The sequence below is a fragment of the Lepisosteus platostomus genome, chromosome 25 (assembly GCF_059453375.1).
Source record: "Lepisosteus platostomus isolate fLepPlt1 chromosome 25, fLepPlt1.hap1, whole genome shotgun sequence".
In the NCBI taxonomy this organism is placed as follows: domain Eukaryota; kingdom Metazoa; phylum Chordata; class Actinopteri; order Semionotiformes; family Lepisosteidae; genus Lepisosteus; species Lepisosteus platostomus.
In genome coordinates, this window is record NC_142635.1 from 12,485,993 (window position 1) to 12,510,037 (window position 24,045).

The 24,045-nt window shown below is 47.0% G+C and overlaps 1 protein-coding gene across 2 annotated transcripts; it reads right to left on the reverse strand.

Annotated features, from left to right (window-relative positions):
• Positions 1 to 594: 594 nt before the first annotated feature.
• ube4a (ubiquitination factor E4A (UFD2 homolog, yeast)) lies at positions 595 to 24,037 on the reverse strand. Of its 2 annotated transcripts, none has more exons than XM_088620003.1 (20): positions 23,924 to 24,037; positions 19,707 to 19,879; positions 18,657 to 18,833; positions 17,558 to 17,670; positions 16,558 to 16,710; positions 14,958 to 15,117; positions 14,512 to 14,714; positions 13,794 to 13,985; positions 13,204 to 13,537; positions 12,433 to 12,559; positions 11,496 to 11,803; positions 9,819 to 9,951; positions 7,988 to 8,178; positions 7,089 to 7,189; positions 6,366 to 6,479; positions 5,518 to 5,692; positions 5,043 to 5,223; positions 4,590 to 4,737; positions 3,838 to 3,995; positions 595 to 3,356 (listed from the first exon to the last, which is right to left on the reverse strand). In XM_088620003.1, exons 2-20 carry the CDS (start codon positions 19,834 to 19,836, stop codon positions 3,221 to 3,223), a joined length of 3,234 nt encoding a protein of 1,077 aa, XP_088476129.1. In that variant the 5' UTR covers positions 19,837 to 19,879; positions 23,924 to 24,037; the 3' UTR covers positions 595 to 3,220. The 2 variants fall into 2 exon arrangements, with proteins under 2 accessions (XP_088476129.1, XP_088476128.1); XM_088620002.1 differs by lacking the exon at positions 23,924 to 24,037 and adding an exon at positions 23,109 to 23,233.
• Positions 24,038 to 24,045: the final 8 nt, after the last annotated feature.

Sequence of the window (24,045 nt, forward strand, 5' to 3'; positions counted from 1 at the left end):
GTTCCTGTCACTATACTGGGGTGTTAGGACCCACACAGGCCACAGGGTGAGCACCCCCTGCTAGCCCCACTAACACCTCTTCCAGCAGAGTCCGTAGGTTTTTTTTTTCTAGGTAGTCTCCCATCCAGGTACTGACCAGGCTCACACCTGCTGAGCTTCAGTGGGCTGCCAGTTGTGAGATGAAGGGTGATATGGCTGCTGGCCATATTATTATGACTAATGATAATGCAATATTATAAATATACTCTATTCCAGGTTGTCGGGTACAATTATTTGGATAATCCCTAAAATACCAATTTTTTAACATGCAACTTTAAGTCCTAAAATTCACCCTCAAAACTAGGGTTCTCTCTTACCAAAAGTGCCAACATATGTTAATCCCCGTCTGAAGAGACAGATCTAAAAGGCTTGGGGTTCTCTAGGACAACAGCTGTACACCACTGCCTTAGAATGGTATTATTCTGGTTTTGTTTCATCCTGACAGCATTACTAACACACTCGGCAGTCACATAACACTGCTAATCTAAATACAAGATACCAAGCTTCTGTGGAATGAGAAAGGTACCATCGAAGTAGAAAAGAAATGCAAGAAACTGAAGCAATCAATATGAGCTTTAATAAAATTCTTAAAAATAATACATATAATGATTTTTTACAATTCTTATTTATAGAATTTTTGTATTTTTATTTTCTAAAGAGCCTATCTTGAAAGCATGTCACTGCTACATGAAAGGTTTAACTTTTTCTCTGCACTGTGCCTTCCCTTGCTTCTTTCCCAGTAAAGGCAAAAAAAAAACACCAACATGAGCTTTAAACTACTGAAAAATAAAGTAAATTAGCATGTTTCAAGATTTCCTCCATCTACCCTAAAGCCAGTTTTCTCAATATTAGAAGTAAAGTTCCAAAGCCTTCCTGTTTCATTCACGCTGTGAAATCTGAACTCCTTCGTGAACTCTATAACTTCCTTGAAATAAAACCAAAAGGACACCTGTCAGTCTCTCCGTCCACCAGAATATCAGGCATGAGGAAAATCTTGGCATTGTTATATATTCTTTCCAGAATCCTACGCCACTGCCCCTCAAATTGAAATGCTTGTAAAAGGAGTCTTTCTGACAACACTCTATTGCATCCCATTAACTAAACCCGCCATTTAGTTCACAAACAGAAAGATTTACTCCACTTTGATTTCTTAAAGGGCACTCAACACGAAATGAGGCTCCTGATGCTTTCTGTATGAAACGGGTTTCTTATAGGAGAATAGCTTTAATTCCCTTCCCCCCCTCGTTTTAAATCTGCATCCCAACAATATAAACTGTGTACTATTTCCTCGTTTGATTCATCAGAAAGGGCAATTTAAAACATTGATGCCGGACCCAGCACAGTCACAGTGCATGTTCAAGGGCAGGTGTTGATAAGAGACTCCTTGGCTGATTGTATTACAGCAGGCAGACGCATAAAAGAAGCGACTGGGATGCTAGCAACACAGGGTAAGTTATCAGAAATCATTAACATGTTACTAATGTTGTTATAAACAGTAATAACACATTATTTGACACTGTCAAACTTAGGGAAAGGGTTGAGGCATGAGTAAGCCTATGGTAAGGATTGGGGTTTAGCTACTACAGTACATAATGATTTTTACAGCAAATGTTAGTTGTTAGCACTGTGAGATGGGTTTTACCCCGGTCAGGAGGGTAATTGGTCTCACAGGACTCTGGATTCCTGATGGTTTTATTTATTGATTGACCGAGGTCATTGGGTTCGCCTAGGGAAGAAAAAAAACATGACTAAACTCTGTGGTTTACACTGTCAGAGCCCAGAATGTCCAAAAACCGAAACCTCGTGAACACATATTTAAATCGCCAAAACACCGCAAAAAAAAAAACAGGATCAGGGAAATTCCTTTGCTTTTAAGAACGAGTCCCTGTGCCTCCGTTTAAGCACAAATGGAAGCCACAGCTTGCAATTCATCATACAATACAGAAATAACCATACATTCCAGTAACAATGACAGATTTCTAAACAAAAAATAATTGAAGACTGCTGTCTTACTCGCTTCCAACAGGCACAGAACACACCAAAATAAACGGAAACAATGGATTCACATTTGCCTTTTTTTGCAATACTCCAGACTTTCGTATCACAAAGAATGAGAACTCCGCTGCACTGCCGAAGCCCAGCTGTTAAGCATCTGAAATGGCCTGCCAGATTAAAAGGGCCCCCAGTCTCTTTCAGGGTTTGTTACATCTGAAGATTCACGTAGAGTTTCTGGTTTTTGCATGAATCGACAGTCTGCATGTTCGCACTTGACTGAGTCACTCCCCAAACCGGTCAGAAATCAGCACATTTTTCGGAAGTAAAGGTGTTGGTTACAACTGAGACGCCCAAGGAAAACCTGCCGGACATTTATGGATCTGACCGAAAGCAGACAGGCTGCCTTTAAAATTGAATTGAATCAACATATAGTAGATTGGATACCATGCTAAATATTTGCCTACCTGATCCAGAAATTGTATATATACTATCAACAATACATGAAATATTTCTGTATTCTTTCCCTATACAATGTTTTATCTACAGCCTAAGCGGGGCCAAATAATATGCTACTGAATACAGTCAGCGTCATAGACATGTGAAGGTTGGTTTTGTGTGAAGGTCTCAATTGCTGTGCAGGATACCTCAAAGAAAAACATGTGACAACACCAAGCTCCAGCTGCAAAAAAACCCCATAGATATTTAGGTATTCCATGAGTTTAAACATCCTGACAGACTTTTCCCCACAGGCAATGCATGTCTGAACCTCAGGCTAGTGTTTAAAATAAAGGTATGCTTCAGAGATAATAATTCATTTGTAAATGTCAGACTTTTGGCCCTCCAGATGCAGATCCTTTCTAGCCAATAAACAATCATTTTAGCCGTGTAAACCTATTCTTTTCAGCACTAAGCTCCAGTTGAACGCCTCTTTCTTCTGGAGCGTCCCTTACTAACCTGCATGAGGCATTTGGGCACAAACACGGATGTCTGAATCAAGAAATTACAGGCCAGCGCCCTCCCACACCCCCATGTCCTGTTCTGAATTCCTTCCAGGTGGAAGGATCCACATCCTGTCGGCGGGGATGATGTCAGAAGGCGAAAGTGAGCGCGTGCGGGAAGGCTGCAGCAGTGGGGGGCGGGATGCTGTAGTGTTCCTGAAGAGGGGCACGGCAGGCCGGTTGCCAGGCTACCCACTAGGCCCCATTTGCAGCCTCTCCTGTTTACGTTCCTCCAGCCACTGCCGGATCCTCTCCTTCAGCTCCGCGTTGGGCCGGATCTGGTCCATGGTGAGGGGGCTGCGGTTGAACGGGTCCGTCTGGTCGCTGGAGGGAACACCACAAAGCGAAACTTGGGAAACGAAGCCAAATATTTTTCCCCCATTAAAGGAGAATGGCACCTTAAAATATATCACCGCGTGTCTTTTTTTCATTTTAAGCTGCACCGCTCCAGTGAGCCAAAGAAAAAGTTGGGATAAAAGTGTTAAGCTATAACAAAACCCAAACATTTGCCTTCAGTTTGAAAATTTCCAAAGCTCAATTAGAAACTCAGCCACAGAGTCAGACACGGATATGACCAGACACACACTCACTTGAAGCCGGTTTCCTGGGAGGCTTTTGCAAAAAGGAATAAGATCCCCTGACCAATAAACCGTGAGTAACCCAACAGGCAAGACGGGTCAACTTGTTCCTTCACCTTTTACACTGACTACTCTCTTACGAAAAAGCAAGCACACGTCAAACCAGGTGCACCGATCCTAGAAGCGAACACGCCGGATTTCCGAGAGACACGGGCGGAGAGGCAGACCTCAGCAGGTGCCTAGCGATGGTGGGGCGGTCCACGGTCACGTGGGAAGAGGGCAGTATGACGGGGTCCAGCATCAGGGTGCTCATGATGGGGTCCAGGAACTCATCGGGGGCGTCGTAGTACGTCTCCTCCTCCTGCTGCTGAATGTCAGCCAGGGACTGGGCACAACAAAACAGGGATACAGTCACAGGGTGAGTGGCTTCTCATAGCGGGCGGCAATAAAACCAGACTGGGCGCAAAGCATTGCCATCGTTAACGGGGCAGCCAAAGATCAGGATTTCAAAAACCGAAGTTATGCTGTTTGTTTTAAAGCCACAACTTGGGACATTCATTCACCTGTCCCCACTTTTCTGTCCAGGCGCTTCACAAACGACCAATGGGATGGTCATTTTACAAGCTGGACCAAAGCACGAGTGAAAACACACAACAGTTCCTGCATTTGCCTCTGCCTCGTGCCAGGTGTTTCGTGAAAAATGGTGAAAAGCAAACGAAAAAATAAAAAAGATATGCTGACTCTTTAATGAAGCTTGCAGGCAGGTGAACAACGGTGGGGGGGGTAAGAAATCGCTGTTCCGAAAGGAATCGCCCAGTTTTCACTTACTAAATCGTCACAGACATATATTAATGTCAGGTCAGGACAGTGGAGGCCCTCCTGGAGGATTCTGGGAGGAGCAGGACAGGCCAATATGGACGCAAGCCTCACTTTGTCTCCGCCGCCAAGCAGATCGGATCAACTCACGCCCGGGACTCACCTTGATCTTGTCAGCCAGCAGGCTGAAGGCCACGATCATGCTGCCCGGTTTGTTGATCTTCTTCAGCACGCGGACGGTCTGGGCGAAGAGGGTGGGGGAGTACGAGCGTCCGTCCTTTGGGACTGTGGCGCAGAAATTGTCCTCGTCTCTGGGGGAGGACAGGAAAATAAAAGCTCGCTCGCGCCGGCGCATCACCTCTGCAGCGTCATACCCAAGCTTTCCAGGTGGGTGGTCGTAAAAACAATGGAGTTTATTTTAGAATGGAATCAAACACAACCTGATTCGGCAGGAGTGCCATACAGTTTGGTTTCCTGCAGAAGCTACTCAGACATTGTGATGGGGAAACAAGCGCTGACTGACTCGATAACAGGTAGAAAAAAAGGGCATCTTGTTCATGTTCCCACACCGGTCACAAAGAAAGAACAGGTGAACGCCCACAGCTGGGAGACATACCCAAGGTTGAGGTAGATGGTACAGATGTCCGAGACCAGCTGCTGCGGCTTGAAGTCGAACTCGCTGAAGTCCTTCACCTTCAGGGCGCCCATCTTGGGACCCACCAAGTGCTGGAGGAAGTTGTTGAGCATGAAGATGATCTTCTCGGCCAGGAGAGGGTGGACAAACAGGACCTTGATCTCTGAATCGTCCAGAAAGACAGAAAGGACAGAAGATAAAAAAGGCAAATTCGCTATCTTCCAAAATCCATAGTTGTTTGATGGGGGGGGGGGGGGGCAGGGACAATTTTTTCCGATTCAAATTCAAATTGCTACATTTCGTCACTCCCTTTTTAAAACAAAGCAACAGAACGTACGACTCTTACTCGGCTCAAGGGAAAAGGTTCTGTTGAAGTGATACTATTTACAGTTTCACAGCTTGTATCGTCTTTCCACTCCTTCTCCCCACCACCCCTCTCCCTCTCTCTCTCTCTCACCGGACGTGAGGAAGGCCAGCGTGCCGATGGTCTCGTTGGACATGATGTTGTGGAAGCGGGCCAGCTGTCCGAACATCTGGAGGCTGGACTCCTTCTCCCGCCGGGCGTCAGGGGTCAGGGCCTCCCACTCACCCTGGTCCTTCTCGATCTGCAGCACCTTGATCTTGCTGAGGTACTGCGGGAAGGAGCGGAGCGAGGAAAGGAAACTAACTGGTCAATGACAAACACCGCTCGGTCAGCAGATGAAGAAGCCCGCCACCCCACATCCCTGCTACCTTCTTGCATTCTTATATTTCTTCTACATTGTCTATTGTTTGTACATTTGCACTGTACTGTAATAAACGTCTTGTATATACTGTAATGTCTACATGTTCCACACATCTGTACTGTACTGTGAGCACACAACACATCTGTACTTTTTGTGTCTCCTCATCTTTTGTATATTGTCCAATGTAATTATGCCAGTAATGTTAATGCTCCTTTTGCACCTGTGTGATTTTTACTGTTGAGCAGGTTCCACATGTGCCAAGGTACAAATCCCTGTACCTGACACGTACTGGTGAATAAAAGTGATTTTGATTATATTTGATTTCAAATATGGCATGAAGCAATTCCTTTTTTTCCCAAATCAGGAATTAGTCGATGCTCCTCCAGCTTGCATGATCCATTCTTAATGGTCAGCATGACGCCCCCTACTGCGGTCACTGCAATCCAGTAAGGCAAGATGCTCTCACTCACCTCAAACTGCACCACCAGTGCTCTGCAGTGTCTTAGGCTTTTGAAATAATGTTCCTATTGAAGCTGCCTAAGCTGTTTTTTTTCCTGCCCGTACAGCCTGGGTCTCCTACCTGGATGGCCTCATCCAGCAGGAAGATGGCGTCGTTCATGAGCAGATTCAGGAAGCGCAGGAAGAGAGGGAGGTTCATAGCCTCCACGTTCTCCGAGGCGTAGTCGGCCAAGCGCTGCACAAGACCAAACCGACACGCCTGATCAACTGACTGCCCAGACGTTCCTCAGCGTGTGAGCAAGTGCATGTTTCACCACAGAATAAAAGGGACTCTCAGCTCACACATTGCTTCCATTAAAAGCTCAAGATAATATGTATTTTCTTCCTCCTCCTCATCAAAATCTTAATAAGACTTACTAGTTATTTACCAGATCCACAACCTTCTAATTTAGCCATGAGATCTAGAGTTAATGTCACAACAATGCATTGAATTACTTTGTCTTATGACCTCTGGGACAGAATAAAACTCTGCATCAGTGGCAAAGAAAAACAGGTTGTGTACAGCAAACACATCCTTGGGTATTTCTCCTGCAACCACAGCAGAGCAGGAAGTCACCCCTACACAGCGAAACAGGAAACGCGCGCAGAAAGTCCCTTTGCATGAGCTCTGCAAACGGGCGAACATCATCTCTCATTTATCAGGTTCAATCCACCTAGTAAGAGAAGAGCATCGCTGCATTGTACCGCATCACATACTCCAGTCACCAGCAATAGTTTCAGATTTTGAAACGGTGGGAATTTTTTCAGAACTAAAAACGGTGTAGGGAGGGGGGGGTGTCTGTACCTTGATACTCTCCCTGTAGTTGTCCTGTTCCCACATGTATCGGAGGATGGGGTACATGGGTCGCCGATAGTTGAACTTCTGCTCAAATTGGTGGGGGTCCCCTAGACAGAAAGCAGCAAGAACAATGAAACAACAGGCACTTGGGAGGACAGCTTAGGGGGAAATGAAGGAGCCCACAGGCACTGTGGGTGACAACTGGCAGAACAAGGATACAGCCAGGACCTTCAAGAAAAAAACAAAACACCTCAGAGACCCGAGATGAACAGACAAAAAAACTGTCAACAACTGTATCACGAATGTGGGCAGGAAACGAACAAAAACAAGTTGTATCAGACAATTTGTTTTATCTTTTGTTCAGCTCCTCCTTTTTAGTTGTTTTTCCTCCAGGAAAGAATGTAATGTACAGAAAGGATTATTTCGACGGAGGGGCTTCACGGCAACAGCAGAACCACAAGGTTGACAGGTAGTTTCGAGAGAGTATACTACAGAAAGACCAAGGAGACAGGAGCTCAAATCAATTTTCACCATTCCTAAGAGAAACGTCGGACTGACGTTTTTGTTCAAGGGGACTTTTGCTGTAGCTCCTGTTTACAGCTGGTTAATCAAGTAAAGAGATCATTTTCATTAGATCAATTTCAGTTTCCGCAAAAAGAAAAAACATGACCTCCACTCTCAGTTTCTTTTTTCAATTAGAAACACAACGCCTTTACAGAAGTAAAGCTTCTTTTAAAAAAGAAAGTGTTTCCTTCCACTGTTTTTTTTAAATCAAATGACACAGCTAGTGTGTCGTGAAAATCATTTTTCAAACCCGGCCTGGGGTGACTGAGAGTTCCTTCATCTGGGACAGGCGACTGGGGCAGGCTGGGAGATTATAGGACAGAAACTGCCCGAGGAGTTACCAGTAAACTCGATGTCCACGAAAACCGCGATGAGGGCTTCGGCCAGTTGTGCGGCGTGGCGGTACGAGCAGAAGACCCTCTGGCGCTGGAACATGCTGGACTGGGTCGGACCGGGTGCCACGGGCTCCAGGTGGGGCATCACTGCCTCCAGAACTTCTGCCAGCTTGGCCCTTAGGTGTGGGTTCTTCATCCTGCCGGTGGGCACGCGAGAACTTCACACACAGTGCCCACACCTCTGTCATCATCATCATATATCATCATATATCATAATAATATAATTCCTTACACTTATACTTTTCTGGACGCTCCACTCAAAGTGCTTTACAGGTAATGAGGACTCCTCTCCACCAGAGTGATGAAGCCAATTCATAGCTGGGGATTATTAAGGGGGACATGACTAGAAAAGGCCAGGGGGAAATTTGGCCAGGATGCCTGGGTAACACCCCTACTCTTTTCAAGAAATGCCCTGGGATTTTTGATGAACACAGAGAATCGGGACCACAGTTTTATATCTCACCCGAAGGACCGCATCTTTTTTACAGTACAGTGTCCCCGTCACTATACTGGGGCAATAGGACCCACACAGACAGTAGAGTGAGCGCCCCCTACTGGTCCCACTAATACCTCTTCCAGCAGCAATCTTAATTTTTCCCAGGAGGTCTCCCATCCAGGTACTGACCAGGCTCACACCTGCTTAGTTTCAATGGGCTGTCAGGTGTGAGTTGCAGGGTGATATAGCTGTTGATATAGTGATTACCAACCCTGTACATCCAAAAGGTTTAAAAACACACATAACACGGAAAATGTGAGAACTGTGATCATTAATTACATTAACAGTGGCTCAGGTGGAACAAAACCCAGGGATTTGAACTTAAACATTCAAAAACTACGCTTAGCTCTCCTGAGTCTAGGGGTTTTCGTCTGAGACTGTACAATGTAAGCAGAAAAGCACCCACTCACAGGCACTGTGCTACAGGATCCTCACACGCCCACAGTGGGTTTATCTTCACCTTGCAGGGATGCAGATTTACACCGCAGGTCCAAAGCGGAAGAGCATTTAAGGGGGAGCTGCACTGCTATTTTTGTATTTCGGGGTTAGAAAGAATCAGCACTCTTGAGAGCGTTTCAAACTACAACGCAAGCAAAATGTACACAACTTGTAAAACCTCTAATTTACATGTCAAAATAGACTAAATGTCCAGGTATGCGCAGCGCCACAGTCTGCGGATCAGAGCGAGACAAAAAATTTCAGATGACCTGATGCGGTCCTATGACATTGTGAACAAGGAGGCTTGAGAAAACATCTCTTTTAATCCAATAGAAATATCGTGTGTATTTGACGGTTCTGCCGACAAATACTACTTACTTGTTGATTTTGCATGCAGATCAGGTTGGAACATTTCTGCGGTGAAATGTCGTCTGCACAACCTGAACTTATTCTCTCGTTCATCGCATTACAGTAGTCTTTACAGTGACTAGTGAGCAGGAAGGGCTGCTTCATGTCACAATTTGTGGGAACTCTCGCTCTCACCCGTGGCTAGACCAGGGCTTTTTCGACACCATAGTAACTTACAGTATCTTCACAAAGATCCAGATTTTGTGCTTAGTTGGGGATTTGTTCAATTTTTCTACAACGCCAAATAATATATTTTGTTACCGAGACTTAATAAGCGGTCTGAGAAATTGGGACTGCAGTTCCCCTTTAAATCCAAGGACAGGAGATACTTCTTTACTCCAAGGGTGGTGGGAGTGTGGAACAAGCTGTCCAGCCATGCGGTCGAAGCCGACGCCCAGGCGTGTCTAAAAGGAATGCTGAGATGCGACCCCCTACCTGTCCTCGCTGCCCATGAACACGGTGATGAAGTGCAGGACCTGCTCCAGGCACTCAGCCGACGTCTCCAGCACCTCGTCTGCGAAACGCCGCAGGAAGATGAAGAAGTCGCCCATGTTCTCCGCAAAGAATTCTGGGTTTTTTTGGAATACAAAATTGAAGGAATTCAATACGTGTAAAAACAGATACAGTTCTGTAAGGCTAAAAAAAATAGCTGAGATGTTAGACAAAAATAAAAACTCTTGCATCGTAGATTGGCGACAGCTCAGAGACTTGAACGGGCAGTACATAACTGAAAAGTAATCAAATCCCACTAACTGGGATCGCTGTCATGAGCACTATGTTTCTCAGGGCAAATCAGTGTGGCCTTATCCATTATCGAGACTTTTTTCCTGATCTCCCAACCAATGTAAAACTAGGAACAAGTAATAGGTTTGTTCCATGCTGAAAAGAGAAGAAAGAAAACAGGTTTGAGCAAACTGAAGAAGGCTCCAACAGCCGAAACACTGCGTTTCTTATCAGCCTGGAATAAACCTTTACTTGTTCCAATGTAAAACTAGCTTAGTGCAAACCTGGGTTATAGATGGGCTAAACCATATTATTACCTTTCATTTTCCTTGTTCAAATACATTAAACTTGGTCATGTATAACAATTACCTTACTATGATTAAGAACAATTTTAGCATACCCCAGCTTTTATTTTTGTTTTCCTACCAGTGACATTGGACAACAAGTGACGTCACCTGTTTATCTACACATTCCAGAGCTCAACTGCAGACAGAGGTGCTGGAATTTCTAAGCTTGACCTCAGTACCTGCCCTTTAAACTATAATTAAAAGTGTTAAACCGCCTTCATTCTTCTATGAAATCGCAACCAGCACATATAGCTTGTTAGTTACATTTATGTTCAAACATAAGAGATACACCCTGCTAAAATCTCCCAGATAACGCAGGTGCTCTTGTTAAAAATATTCCCGTTGAAACCACTATCAGCTCATGGATCTGTCAGGGCAAAGCACTCGTCAGTTTGTAACAGTGCTGCACTGCAGCTGGGTGCAGTGTCACGTGGTTTGTGTGTTCATCTGGAGATCACAGCTGGCAGCCCACTGAAGCTCAACAAGGTGTAAACCTGGCCAGTACCTGGTGTTAGAGGAGCCAGTAGGAGGCACCCCTGAGGTCTGTGTGGGTCCTAATGCCCCAGTATAGTGACGGGGACACTAAACTGTAAAAATGGCGCCATCCTTCAGATGAGACGTAAAACCGAGGTCCTGATTCTGTGTGGTCATAAAAAATCCCAGGGCATTTCTCGAAAAGAGTAGGGGTGTCACCCCGGCGTCCTGGCCAAATTTCCCATTGGCCCTTATCAATCATGGCCTCCTAATAATCCCCATCTATGAACTGGCTTCATCCCTCTGTTCTCCTCCCCACTAATAGCTGATGTATGGCGAGCGTAAGCCAGTACTTTAGCTGCCATTGCATCATCCAGGTGGGGGCTGCACACTGGTGGTGGTGCAGGGGGTCCTCATTACCTGTAAATCACTTTGGGTGGAGTATCCAGAAAAGAGCTGTATAAGTGTAAGCAATTATTATAATACAATCATTGCTGTTTTGAATACTGACAGCTGGCAGTCCTAAGTATTGACACACTTTGTGGTCCAGGGCTGAGGTGGCACATACCTGGCACATAACAGAGAAGGCTGTTGGTGACGGTTGGCAAGGGGAAGCTCAGCTCGACGTGCTCGGGGCCCACGTTGCCCAGGCCCAGCTGCACCAGCAGGGCGGCGGTCGAGGCCTGCAGGTTGAGGCAGCACTGCAGCATGGCGGGCTGGGTGGCGGCCGCCTTGGTGGACAGGTAGACCGTCATGAGGCGCTCAAACTGCTCGCGCAGCTGCTCGGCCCCGGGGCCGGGCCCCCGCTGGGCCTCCCGCCAGGAGCCCTGCAGCCGGTGCAGAGACTGGTTCATCTTCACCATCTGATCGTGGAGCCTGGGGAGACGGGGAGGCAGATCACGGCAGACAGCGTGAGCACCAGCTGCAGCGACAGGGGAAACATGCATGCCACTCTGCCACTTCCTTCCCAGACAGGAAGAGGTGTCTTAGCAACAATACAGTAAGAACTCAAGCAGGGCTGCAAACCAGAATCTGTAACCCAGGCAGAGATTTTACTAAGACATTTTCAGTGAAATGTATGCAATAACATCCAAGCAAATTAATCTTTGGGGTCATCCAAAGGCATGCTTTTATCCTCAAATAAAAAGAGGAGTTCAACTGGCGCATCGAACTCATTAGGTTGCTAGTGCTTACTTGATCCCGAGATCTGTTCCAACCGTTTGTGGAGTGAAGCCAGGGTATAGGCTTCAATCATATGGCTTGATGGAGGGGGCAGCTTGCTCCACACTCTCACAGTAACAATAGCTGAGTCAGATTGCTTTGAAATGCTTAGCTACTTTTTCTTACACATGAGAAAAAAAAGGAAAGCAAGGCCCTGAGTTATCACAGAGGGTTTGTAAGCGCCAGAGGGTTATTGTTCTGAATACAAACTGTACCCAGTTGGCCAACGTGACAGGAAGGGCCGCTCGGTACGGGCGTTTCAGCCGAACAGCACCGGCACGTACCTGTGGAAGCCCAGGTGAAGGGCCGACTGAGTGAGAATGAGGTTCTCCGTCAGCAGGTTGTAAGACTGGGGGAACTCTACCACCTGCTGGGGGTCAGCGGGGATAAGACAAGTCTCTTTATCCAGACCTGCCAAGGCAACAGGAAGAAAACACACGACAGAAGGAGATTTGAAACATTTTGAGCTCAAGGGTTTAGTAATGCCTGAGGTTCTGCGCCAGCCAATATTGTTGTTTTTTTTAAACCACCTGACACAAAATTGTTTTGCCAGACCCACCCGATGTTGTTCACATCCTGGCTCACAGCTACAAACCCTGTGGCCGCACACGGGGGAGAATGAAGAAGTGTAGGGTGACTCCTCCCAAGTGCACACAATCCAGCCACTTAAGTTTTAGCATACAATATTGTCTAGTATTGCCAATTCTTGATCAAAGAGACGGTAAAGACTAAATTAATGAGTGAACCGCACACTTAGTATCTCTTCAGCTGGTTAGACAGTAGCAAAGGTCCTACTCTTGAGTCGGTCAGACAAGAGCAAACTGTGTTAGCTACTCATGACTCAGTCAGACAGCAGCGAACTGTCGTAGCTACTCTGGACTCAGTCAGACAGCAGAGAACTGTCTTAGTACCATAAGTTGGTCACATAGAATCTTAATGCCTTAACAACCCTTTAAGTCATGCTTATAGTAGCACACATGTCAGGTGTAGCACACATCAGTTCAGTGAACTCTACAATCATGCAATACAAGCTATTATCGGCGTCCTGGCCTGACCTCGGGTGTGCACATTCCGATTCCGACGCTCCTCTTCGCTCAGTTCCTTCAGGGCGCAGTAGGTGGGGTTAAAGGTCAGTAGCTTGGCGGAGCGCGGTCGGCAGAAGGGCTGGCACAGCTTGAGCAGGGCGGCCCCCAGGTTGAGGAAGAAGGCGTCCGAGGCGTACATCTGGAAGAAGATCTCCGGCATCTGATTGGCCCAGATCTTGGCGCGCCCGCTGTTAGCCTGCAGGCAGCCGCCCAGCCAGGAGAGCAGCAGGTGGCGCATCTCGGTGGACTGCTGCAGCAGGTTCTTCAGGATCTGGTGGAGCTTGTCATGGAACTGGCCCATGAACTGTGGGGAGCCAGAGCAGAGAGAGGGCCGCAGGAGTCAGGGGTGTCCTTTGAGCGCACTTTGAACCAGGAAGAAATCACAGCCTGGCCCATGCGAAACCTCATCACAGATTGCTCGGAAAACTAGCACTTTCACGAATGAAAGCAGTATGCCTTTTTTGTTTGCAATATTCAGCCACAGTTCGAGACTCCTCAGCCAGATACTATGTTTCCCTACAATACTACGCAGGCACAGACAGATACAGAGCTCGTCTCACCTGGTGTATATTGGACTCTTGCACCTTCATCTCTTGTGGGCTGGAGCGCGAGGGGCTGAGGAAGAACCCATGGTTCTCCACCACTCCGGGGGTCTTCAGCAGGCAGGAGATGTTCAGCACCGCCCCCAGCAGGGTCTTCTGGTACTGCAGCCCGTTGTTGGGGTCTTTGGGCTGGATGTGCTCAACTAATACCTGGAACCAGAAAGATAGCGAGATTGTGGTTGAGCTGCTTCATGATCATGCCACTTAACACAGAGAGAAACTCCAGGGCAGCTGGGTTGCTCCACCTGCAGGGTGAAGCAAGGTGTTGGGATCTTGAAGAAAGCCTAAACCTGGTTATTTCTCAAACAGTGTCTTGCATGGAACAACCATCTTCCAGCATCTCAATCGACTAGCAATTTTATTTCTCCTCTTAGAAAATACTCTTTTTTAGCAGATTCAGTACATATATGGTATAAAATATGGCACAATCTTATAATTATTTGAGCACATCTAACAATGTTCTACTAATCATTCTATCACAGGAGAAATAGTCTCCTCCTCATTCAACAGAATGTGCCCAGAAAACTCATTAAAAACAAGAATTGTATAAATGCCCTTTTAAATTACTCTGAACTGAAGCCCAGCCCTTGAGGTCTTTGCTATGCACCTACAGTATGTGTGCTGCTATAAACGCCCTCACTGTCTCGGCCTGTGCTGGTGGCAGCGACACCCCGACCTTTGCAATGTCCCTCTGGCGGCTGAAGTACAGCAGCACTTCCATGTAGGAGTAGAGCAGCAGCTGGCACAGCTCCAGGTCCTTTATTCGTCCATGCAGGATGTCCAACACCGGCACCATCACTTCCCCGAAGGTGCGCACCTCCTGATCGGCCACCAGGGCGGCGATAGCCTCCTCCACAAACTCCACCACTTCATCCAGCTCTGAGGATACAGAAAGGGGGGATGCACGAGGCCGCCCGCGGAGCTGAGGGCAGAGCCCCGCTCTTCGGCAGAAGACAACGCGCCATCTAAACCGTGCAAATCTAGAAAACAACAAGTTCTGACGCTGCAGTGCATGATCGAGGCAGTCCCGTTTTGAAAAGCTGCCTCCCATTCCGTAAAATAATAACACGACACCCCTCCAACCAGGCCCCCCCCCCCACCCTCAGGGTCCTGGGAACTCACGCGCTCCGCTCACGCCTTCCAACAGCAGGTCCAGCAGCTGCTCATAGATGTTCTGGCTGACGTACATCTCTGGGGTCAGCAGGACAGTGCGGGCGTTGGACACGGTCAGGTTCTTGCAGCGCACGGCGTACGACAGCAGCTTCTCTGGCACTTTGGTGATCTGCGGGACAATACGTGCGGGACGCGGTTGGACGGTTGGACAGTGAGCACCCGTCAGAGGGGTGCGAAGGGGAACTGCAACGCTATTTTTCTAGAAAGAATCCGCACAAAATGTACACAGTAACTTGGAAAACCTCCGACCACAAACTAGACTACATTTCCAGGAATGCGCCATGTTCCGCAATTCAGACCGAGGCAACCCAATTTCCCTGTGATGTGTTGTGGCTCTGTGACATTGTAAACAAGCAGGCCTGTGAACACATCTGATCCAATAGAAATATTGCTCTCGACTTCAAGACGGTTTTGCCGACAAATACTACTTACTTGTTAACTTTGCCATGCAGATCAAGTTGGAACATTAATGCAGTGAAACATCTGCTGCACAACCTGAATTTATTCTCTCGTACATCACATTACATTAGTCTTTACGGTGACTAGTGAGCAGGAAGGGCCGCTTCATGTCGCTATACGTGCGAACTCTCGCTCTCGTCCGTGGATGAGACCAGGGGTTTGTGACAACACGGCGATTTACAGTGCTTTCACAAAATTCATGATTTTGTGCTTAATTTGAAATTTGTTTATTTTTTCTATACCATCAATGAATTTTAATTTTAATTGTTACTGAATTGTAATATCCGGTTTGAGAAATTGGGACTGAAGTTCCCCTTCAAACCAAGTAGAAAACATGCTTTTTCTCCCCTCTCATCATTTTGTCTCTGCATTGATTTTCACCCCTGAATCCAGTGCTTTTACCCTGGACTCATGCGGCACACTTAAGTGTCCCTTTCATCCACCCACTTCCTAACCACTTTATCCAATACATGGTCACTGGGGACGCTGGAGCCTAACCTGACGAGCAGCGGGAGGAGGCAGGGTACACTCTGTGCCAGTCCATCTTAGGGCACACGCCCTTACACTCACACCAGGGCCAGTTTTCCCAGAAGCCAGTTAACCTACCAGCATATCTTTGGACTGTGGGAGGAAACTGAAGATCCCAGAGGAAACCCAGGAGAACATACAGACTCCACCCAAACAGCACCCCAGAGATTAAACCCAGGGCCCCAGCGCTGCGAGGCAGCAAGGCTAATCCGTGGGCCACCACCCCACTCCCTCACTAAGGGCGTCTGCAACTCATAGCATTTCCTGCTAGGATATAATTCTCACATTACATTTATGTGTACGAAAAGATGAGAATATGTTTTTTTCCTCTTGCACTGCACTGAAACGAACCTCCTGGAGCTGCTTAGCTCCTCTTAGTCAGCTTTTCAGGAATGGCGGTAAGGTGGGACTCGGATAAGCAGGGAGCCCTGACCTTTCCGACACCAAACCAGAGCCGCCGTCAAGTGGGCTCGATCCCGACACCTCCTCCCCATTGCGAGACCACCTGCCTGGCCCAGGCTTGGAAACCCCCTTCTCCCTGCCCCCTGCCCCGCCGCCCTACCTCCTCCTTGGCTCTCTGATAGCAGGCGTAGAGGTAGGGCACCGCAGACTTCTCGCCAGCATCGCGGTCCGCCGACATGTTCACCGCGCTGGAGGAGGTCATGAAGATCAGGTGGTTTCCTGGCTCTGGCAACAGGAGCCGGTTAAACAGGGCCTGCAGTGGAGAGAGGAAAAGACAGAAATCCCAGGAATGGGTGTGCAGTATATAATAACTGGATGAATAAAGCACAAGTGATCTGCTGACTTTCCTTCTATTTAATTTACGGTGTCTTCCCATGTGTCCTTGTGTCCTGCTGGTATTCATCTCTGTGGCAGGGTGCCTGGTTTGCGTATATTCTTCTTGCATCTGTTTTGTTTCGGGCGATATGCTTTAAAATTACAGGTCTAGCTCTTACACCAACAGGAATCAGACCAGAGGACAGCGACCAGACTCACTCTGCGTTTAAAGTGACATCCTGTGGCCGGTGGGCTGAAGGAACTCCATGTTCTTGGTTTTCAAACATAGAAGTATTTAAAATCCTCCCAGGCATTGACAGCGAACCTCCTCCAGTGCGTCTCTTCAGATCGAGCAGTCAAGCAGATACCAGAGGACACAAGTGGACACCACGTGCCTTTAAAAACTGGGAATAGGAGACTCTCCTTTACCCCAAGGATGGTGGGGCTATGGCACAGGGCTGCCCAGCCGTGTCGTTGAAGCCGACATCCTGGCTTCTTTCCAGAAGAGGCTGGATGAGATCCTTGGATCAAAGAGTCAGAATGGGCCAGATGGGCCACCTGTGGTTTGTAACTATCCGCATGTTCTAATATAGTTTATCTTGCCTGGTCATTAAGAAAGTTCTCCTGTGTATGTGTTTTATATGGCACAGTGCACCACATATAATTCAGGATGCCTATTTTGTACCATGTCAATGCCCGTGTGTGTGTGAGAGGTGCTATACAACATAGGGCTCGGAGTATCTAGAGATACATGAACGCATGTCTCCACCAGAGCACTCTCCCACCTGCTCAATGTTGTCCATGTCCAGCCAGTCCTGTCCATCCAGGTCTGCAGCCATCTCCTCCAGATAGACGCATCGCGCTGGGATCCCGTTCCCCCCCCGCAGGCTGGGGTCACCTGCACAGCCGCACACAGACAGGGGCTGAGGCTACTCGCTCACCCCGAGAGAGAGGAGAGGCTAAGAAGACAAACTCAGACCCTACTGCTTCCCTTCTAGCATTGCAAGACCAGGGTCACTGGAGCAATTGTATCTTGGGGAGCTAGACTGATTGCATTATTTAGGGGTCAGCTAAGGGCGGGTGCGCCGACGTCATGCAACATGACGGACTGGAAGAGTCCGTATCATCTAACGCAGCTGCCGAGAAGCTGGATTTGACCGCTCTGATCAAAGGGAACCGAGACTGAAGCTCCCAGGATACGGTGCTGAGGTCCAGAAAATACTGCATATTCATCACATTAGGACATTAGGAGTAAATGACACCTAAAGCTGCAACAGCCTGTTTTAGAAAGGCTGTTTAACACTGGCATCATGAAAACGAGGCATCGGGTTTCGGACTGATCAATCTGGGCACACAGGTGCCCGAGATAGCCGGTAACCCAGCTGCAGCTGAAAACGTTTTCCCCTGTTTCATTAAGGAATTAAACAGCGCTTCCATCGTGAAGGTGCCAAAGATGAAAGAAGCCCATCAGCAGGGCTCCTGCCTGCGCCAGGATTGATGGCATGTGCTGCAGCACAGCGCACTGCCACTCAGAGAGGGGGAGAGCGAGGCCACGGGGTTTAATAAGAAGGTGTAAAGCCGGTGAAGGCGGGATCCCAGTTTGTGCTTCAGAAGCACAGCTGTTCTCTAAAGGCAGTAATGATATGATGGCAGATCCGCTCGGCTGAGTCAGATGGCCCCTGCCTTCCCTTCAGTGTAATGAGGATAAGTCATTCCACCTGGCATGAGCGTCAGAGCACTGACAAGGGCCGAGCAAGCGTTCTATCAGTGAGCAGCAATTACCCAGGTGAGAGCTCCCTGCTGGAAACAAAGCGCTCTCTGTGTTCCAGGCCAGCAGTACCCACGCCCGGCTGCACCTGGGCGCTGGGGAGGAGCGGCACTCACTGTTGTCCAGCGTGATGAGGAAGATCCTCTGGATCATGTGGTTGACGTTGAGCTGCTGGCAGAGCTCCTGCTGGGAGCGGAAGGAGCGGCTGATCTCGGCCAGCGAGTCGTCATTGTCGTCGATGCTGTCCGACACCGAGTTCTCCGACTCCTCCGTGCTCTCCCCCGAGTCGTCCACTGAAACAGGGCAGCATTGGGCGGGCGGTCACTCCCCGCTAGAGCACGCACACACGGTCACTCCTGCGATCACTCCCCGCTAGAGCGCGCACACACGGTCACTCCCAGCTAGAGTGCGCACACACGGTCACTCCTGCGATCACTCCCCGCTAGAGCGCGCACACACGGTCACTCCCAGCTAGAGCGCGCACACACGGTCACTCCCAGCTAGAGTGCGCACACACGGTCACTCCCAGCTAGAGCGCGCACACACGGTCACTCCCAGCTAGAGTGCGCACACACGGTCACTCCCAGCTAGAGCGCGCACACACGGTCACTCCCAGCTAGAGTGCGCACACACGGTCACTCCCCGCTAGAGTGCGCACACGCGGTCACTCCTGCGATCACTCCCCACTACAGCAGGCACACACAGTCACTCCTGCGGTCACTCCCCACAACAGCACGCACATACGGTCACTCCTACTGACACTCCAGCGATCACTCCTGTAGTCACTCCTGCAGTCACTCCTGGCTAGAGTATGCACATGCGGTCACTCCCAGCTAGAGTATGCACATGCGGTCACTCCCAGCTAGAGTATGCACACATGGTCACTCCTGCAGTCACTCCCGCTAACATGCAAGCACATTCTCATTTGTTCCTGTGTGTTCCTCTGGGTACTGTTTGGGCACTTTAGAATTTATGATATAATTTAAGATATCGTTTGATTTGCAATAAAAGTAATTTACGACTGTGCCCATACTGTCTGCTCGTCTGGAGTCATAAGTCATGTCTGTATGAGTAAGCACTGGTGTATGGGAACTGTGTACGCCAAGTAATACCGTACAAACACGTTTCAGGGCACTGCCAGTAACAGCAATGGGGACGGGACTCACGTGGAGGCTGTGTGTGCTCCTGCAGCTGTTTCTGTCCAGATGCAAACTGTCTGGCATCGGCCACGGAGCTGAAGAGAGCGGCAAAGGGGTTTCGGGAGAAGCTCTGGTTGTTATTGCCCTGGTCGGTCATTTCACTGGGGCAGCAACTCCATCCACAGGCACTGCCCAGCAGCCTGTGCACAAACAAACAACCCTCGTGACACCGTGTACAAACACATATCCCTGGTTACACTGCGCACAAATACATAACCCTCGCGACACTGTGCACAAACACATAACCCTCGCGACACCGCGCACAAACACATAACCTTTGCGACACCGCGCACAAACACATAGCCCTCGTGACACAGCGCACAAACACATAGCCCTCGTGACACAGCGCACAAACACATAGCCCTTGTGACACTGTGCACAAACAGACAACCCTCGAGACACTGCGTACAAACACACTGCAGTGACAGTTCCCAGCACTGACTGAGAAGTAACTCACTCACACCCCACTGCACTGGCTGACACAATCAGATAACTAACCCAGCTGACTCTTACCTCGCACATGTACACAAATACTCCAAGGCTCAGAATACTGACACACAGGCACACACAGACTCCACTGTGCCACACTTCACCTTTCTAAATCAATCAGCACCTGCCCCTGTGCCTAATCAGAGAGAAAAGCACTCCTTGCTTACCTGTAAACAGACACTCCTTCCCTGCCAATTCTGCCAGAACCTGTACATAAGCAAGGAGACCTGCGCTCACCAGAGAGGCTGGGTACTGCACAACACAGCCACACAGACAGGTGACGCGTGGTCTTCTTCCCAAACTCCACTGTATGAGAACACTGAACTCTGCACCACTGCAGCACACCAAGACTGCAACAGTCTAGGTAGAAATGGAACTATTAATTTCTTACCTCTGTCGATGTGCTGCCAAGACACAAAAGCCTATTCATTTGCTTGAGTATAATAACAGAGCTGGTGGGGCTTTCTCCTGCAATGTGACTGAGACTCAGAATGTAAAAAAAATGTGCCAGTGTTTTCTGGCACCTTGGGCACCCTGCCAAACTGGAGCAATATCTAAAGGCCAGGGAGCTGTCCTGAGCACTGGCTATTGCTACAGAAGGCTAATTGGTCTTCACCACCACCGGGAGAGGTCCAGCCCTGCTCTGTGTCTACAGTGCAGTTAGATCAGACCTGGGGGTCACAGTGACAAAGCGTCTCAAGTAGATTCCTCTCAGCCTAGACAATGACAATGCATTCTCCACAGTGACATGCCGCACCCTCCAAAATCAATGCGAACCAAAAAGAGTAAAAGGCGAACTCTTAAAGGAAAGATCTTTTTCCCCAGCAGGTAACTCACAGCAAGTCAGCTGAGACTGTGCACAGCCGCAGACCGACCATGTCAATCTACACTGGAAACAAGGGTACAGGAACGCTATCGTCAATGCCCAGCCTCTGAGCAGCACACGGTAGGTAATCCAAGTTACCTACTGCATTCATGTTCTCTAGACTGCTGCCTCAGCATAGTCTCCTTCCATGTCAGTGTAATTACATGAGCCACAACTGTGATGAAGTTACTCTGCTCTTCACAACAACTTTGACGTGATGATGATGATACCACTGCTGGGATGCTGCTCATTTGTCTCCTCCAGACTGTTAAAAGCCCCTTTCTCGATGTTCGCTGTTAACAGTTTAATATTCTTAGAAGCTGTGACTTCTAATAAAAACATCTGCAGCTGCCACGATTCACTCTTTGAGTAAGCGACTGTGTTCATCTCCCCGAGTGAAAAACACCGCCCGAAACTCTCTAAAACAGGGGCTTGGCATGCTCTTGATTTTGTCCTCTCACTTAGATCTCAGCTTCTTAAATTATTTCATTAACAGCATGATTGTTAAGACTTCTAACTACACCTGAAGGTGTCATATAGGTAACTGCACTTTTCCTAAAGTGTGTTTTTTTTTAGGGATCAACTGTATAAGACCTAAAGAAAAATCTTTTAGATGTCACTGTAAACTGTAACCCTGAACTGAATAAAGTGGTTATCGAAAGTCAAGTGGTGTCTAATTAAGATAATAACCAGGTCTGCTGTTTACTACACTACGTAGGTTGAACCACAAACCAGCAGACACTGTTCCCTCCAGCAAATGAGTCTGACAACCCTTCTCTAATGTCTGTCCCTGAACTTCTGTTACCTGTTATTAGATACAGTAGACTGGCACAAACACACAGCAGCACCACAATATAATGTTTAATACTGTTATAATGTTTAATACATAAATCAAAAACAGTGCCCATGGCAAAGGACTGAACCCTGCCACGAGCTCGTTTTGTAAGATTACAACGTTATGTAACTGTAACACCACTAAATTCATAAAAGATGTACGCACTTTAAAGTTATTAAAAATAAATGTTTCCAAGATAATTTTGAAGCTAAATAAATTAATTTATTTGGAAAGCACATTTCAAAATAGGAAGAATACTGAAGTCCTATTTATTTGTCTTATTTGTGCATAAACGTCCACACATTATAACCTATACTAATGCAGAGTTTTTAAATAACTATTTCGTCGATGGATAAATTACATTGATAGCGCAATGTTAAATAAACATTACATCATTGCAATATTCGTTGTGAATAAGTGTTCTGCTGATCTTTATCCTCCTCATGAGGAAGACGTCGCGATCTCAACTCTGACTGTCCTGATAATACACCCCAGTGAAACTGACAAAGCTTTAAATAAGTTAATTGGGGTACGCAATACACAAACGGAATTCAGTTTCAGTGTCGTTGCATCTGATGAAATGCACTAATGTCAGCCTCCTACTACAACATAACACAAACAATTTGTCTTGTTTTTTTTTCTAATCGATGGTGAATAACAACTTAAAACTGAAGCTCATAAAAAACAGGAGGAATTAGGAAATGAAAAGGTTGCAAAATCATTTAGCGTTGTGATGTTTACAGTGAAGTAACTTTCAACGACTCCTTTTGCGATGTACATTTGGATTTATCATGCAAACATGGCTTTAAACACATTAAAACATATGGCGAGCTGCAGATATTGAAGGCGAGTTGACAGGTGCTGTGGATTTTAAAGTTGAGCGTGGCATTACGTTACAGTTTAATCAAAAGTGACCGTCAAAACATAACAACTATAACAAAAACATGTGTACACTAACCGATTACATAACATATACTTGCCTCCTTATCAGTAAAGTTTAGATTATTGACCTTAAGATCGATGACAGTAGAGGGAAATGCAGTTCTGCACATCCAGCGACACCAGTTACCAGCAGAGCCCACCGGGCATAAAAACATTAATATCACTATTTACCAGTTTTATGATCTTCTTGTTGTAACACTGAAATGGCCCACCTTACCCAAAAAGACGATCGCCTTACCTGGCCACCTTTTTTTTGCTCTCTCTAGTAATCACACCGTATTTGCCTTTTCCTTTGGTACTACACAAGGACCCTCAGTTCCTCGATCAACAGAAATGAGTAAAACGTCATCAGTATGAGACGGCAGGAGCTGAAGTGTCTTAAAGGGAAAGGCTACAGGAGGGCGGTGGAATATAGGTACGCCGAATGAAAAGCGGTTTCACCAAGAACAGAAAGTGCTGAAGTAACTCGAAAACATATTGGGTTACTTGTGTATCTTTTATTGAATGTGGAATCCAAAGTTTTTTTTTTCCGGGCAAGGGAAGACCTTTATAAAACAGAAATCACATTAAAATTATATTTAAGATGCCAGAATATTGAAGGTTGAATTGCAGCCTTAGTAAACTTTGTAAAAGACAAACGTAACCACTGTCTGAGACTGTTACGTGTGCCAAAAAGCTAGTCTTGACTTGAACATATACACGATTGCTTGAGAGGGCCCGAGTGTGTGAGTTTAGGTGTGCATAACTGTAACTGGATTTTAAACCCAGAAACACCGAAGCGAGTTTCTGGATGTGATTTATAGACCAATACAATTTCAGGACTTCATTCCAAGCAGATTGGTTTCACAGGGCAAAAGTGTGGTATCGTTTTGTAATATGCTTCAGTGGCAATAAAACATTATTTTGTGTCATTTTCGCGTGAGCATTAAACAACGGCAACAATGTCATTTCATTTCGAGACCTGAATAAAAATGATTCAGACTTTATACTGTGTAACTTCTTTTTAACTATACAACACAAATGCACGTCACAAATATGTTTCGTTTTACTTACCAGGAAGTGGACTGACATATATCCAATTTATTAAATAAGAGGATAGAAATTCAATAAATAACAGAAATATAAAATCAGTATTTCTGCAGACTCACAAGTCAATCTATAATAACTAGGAAAAT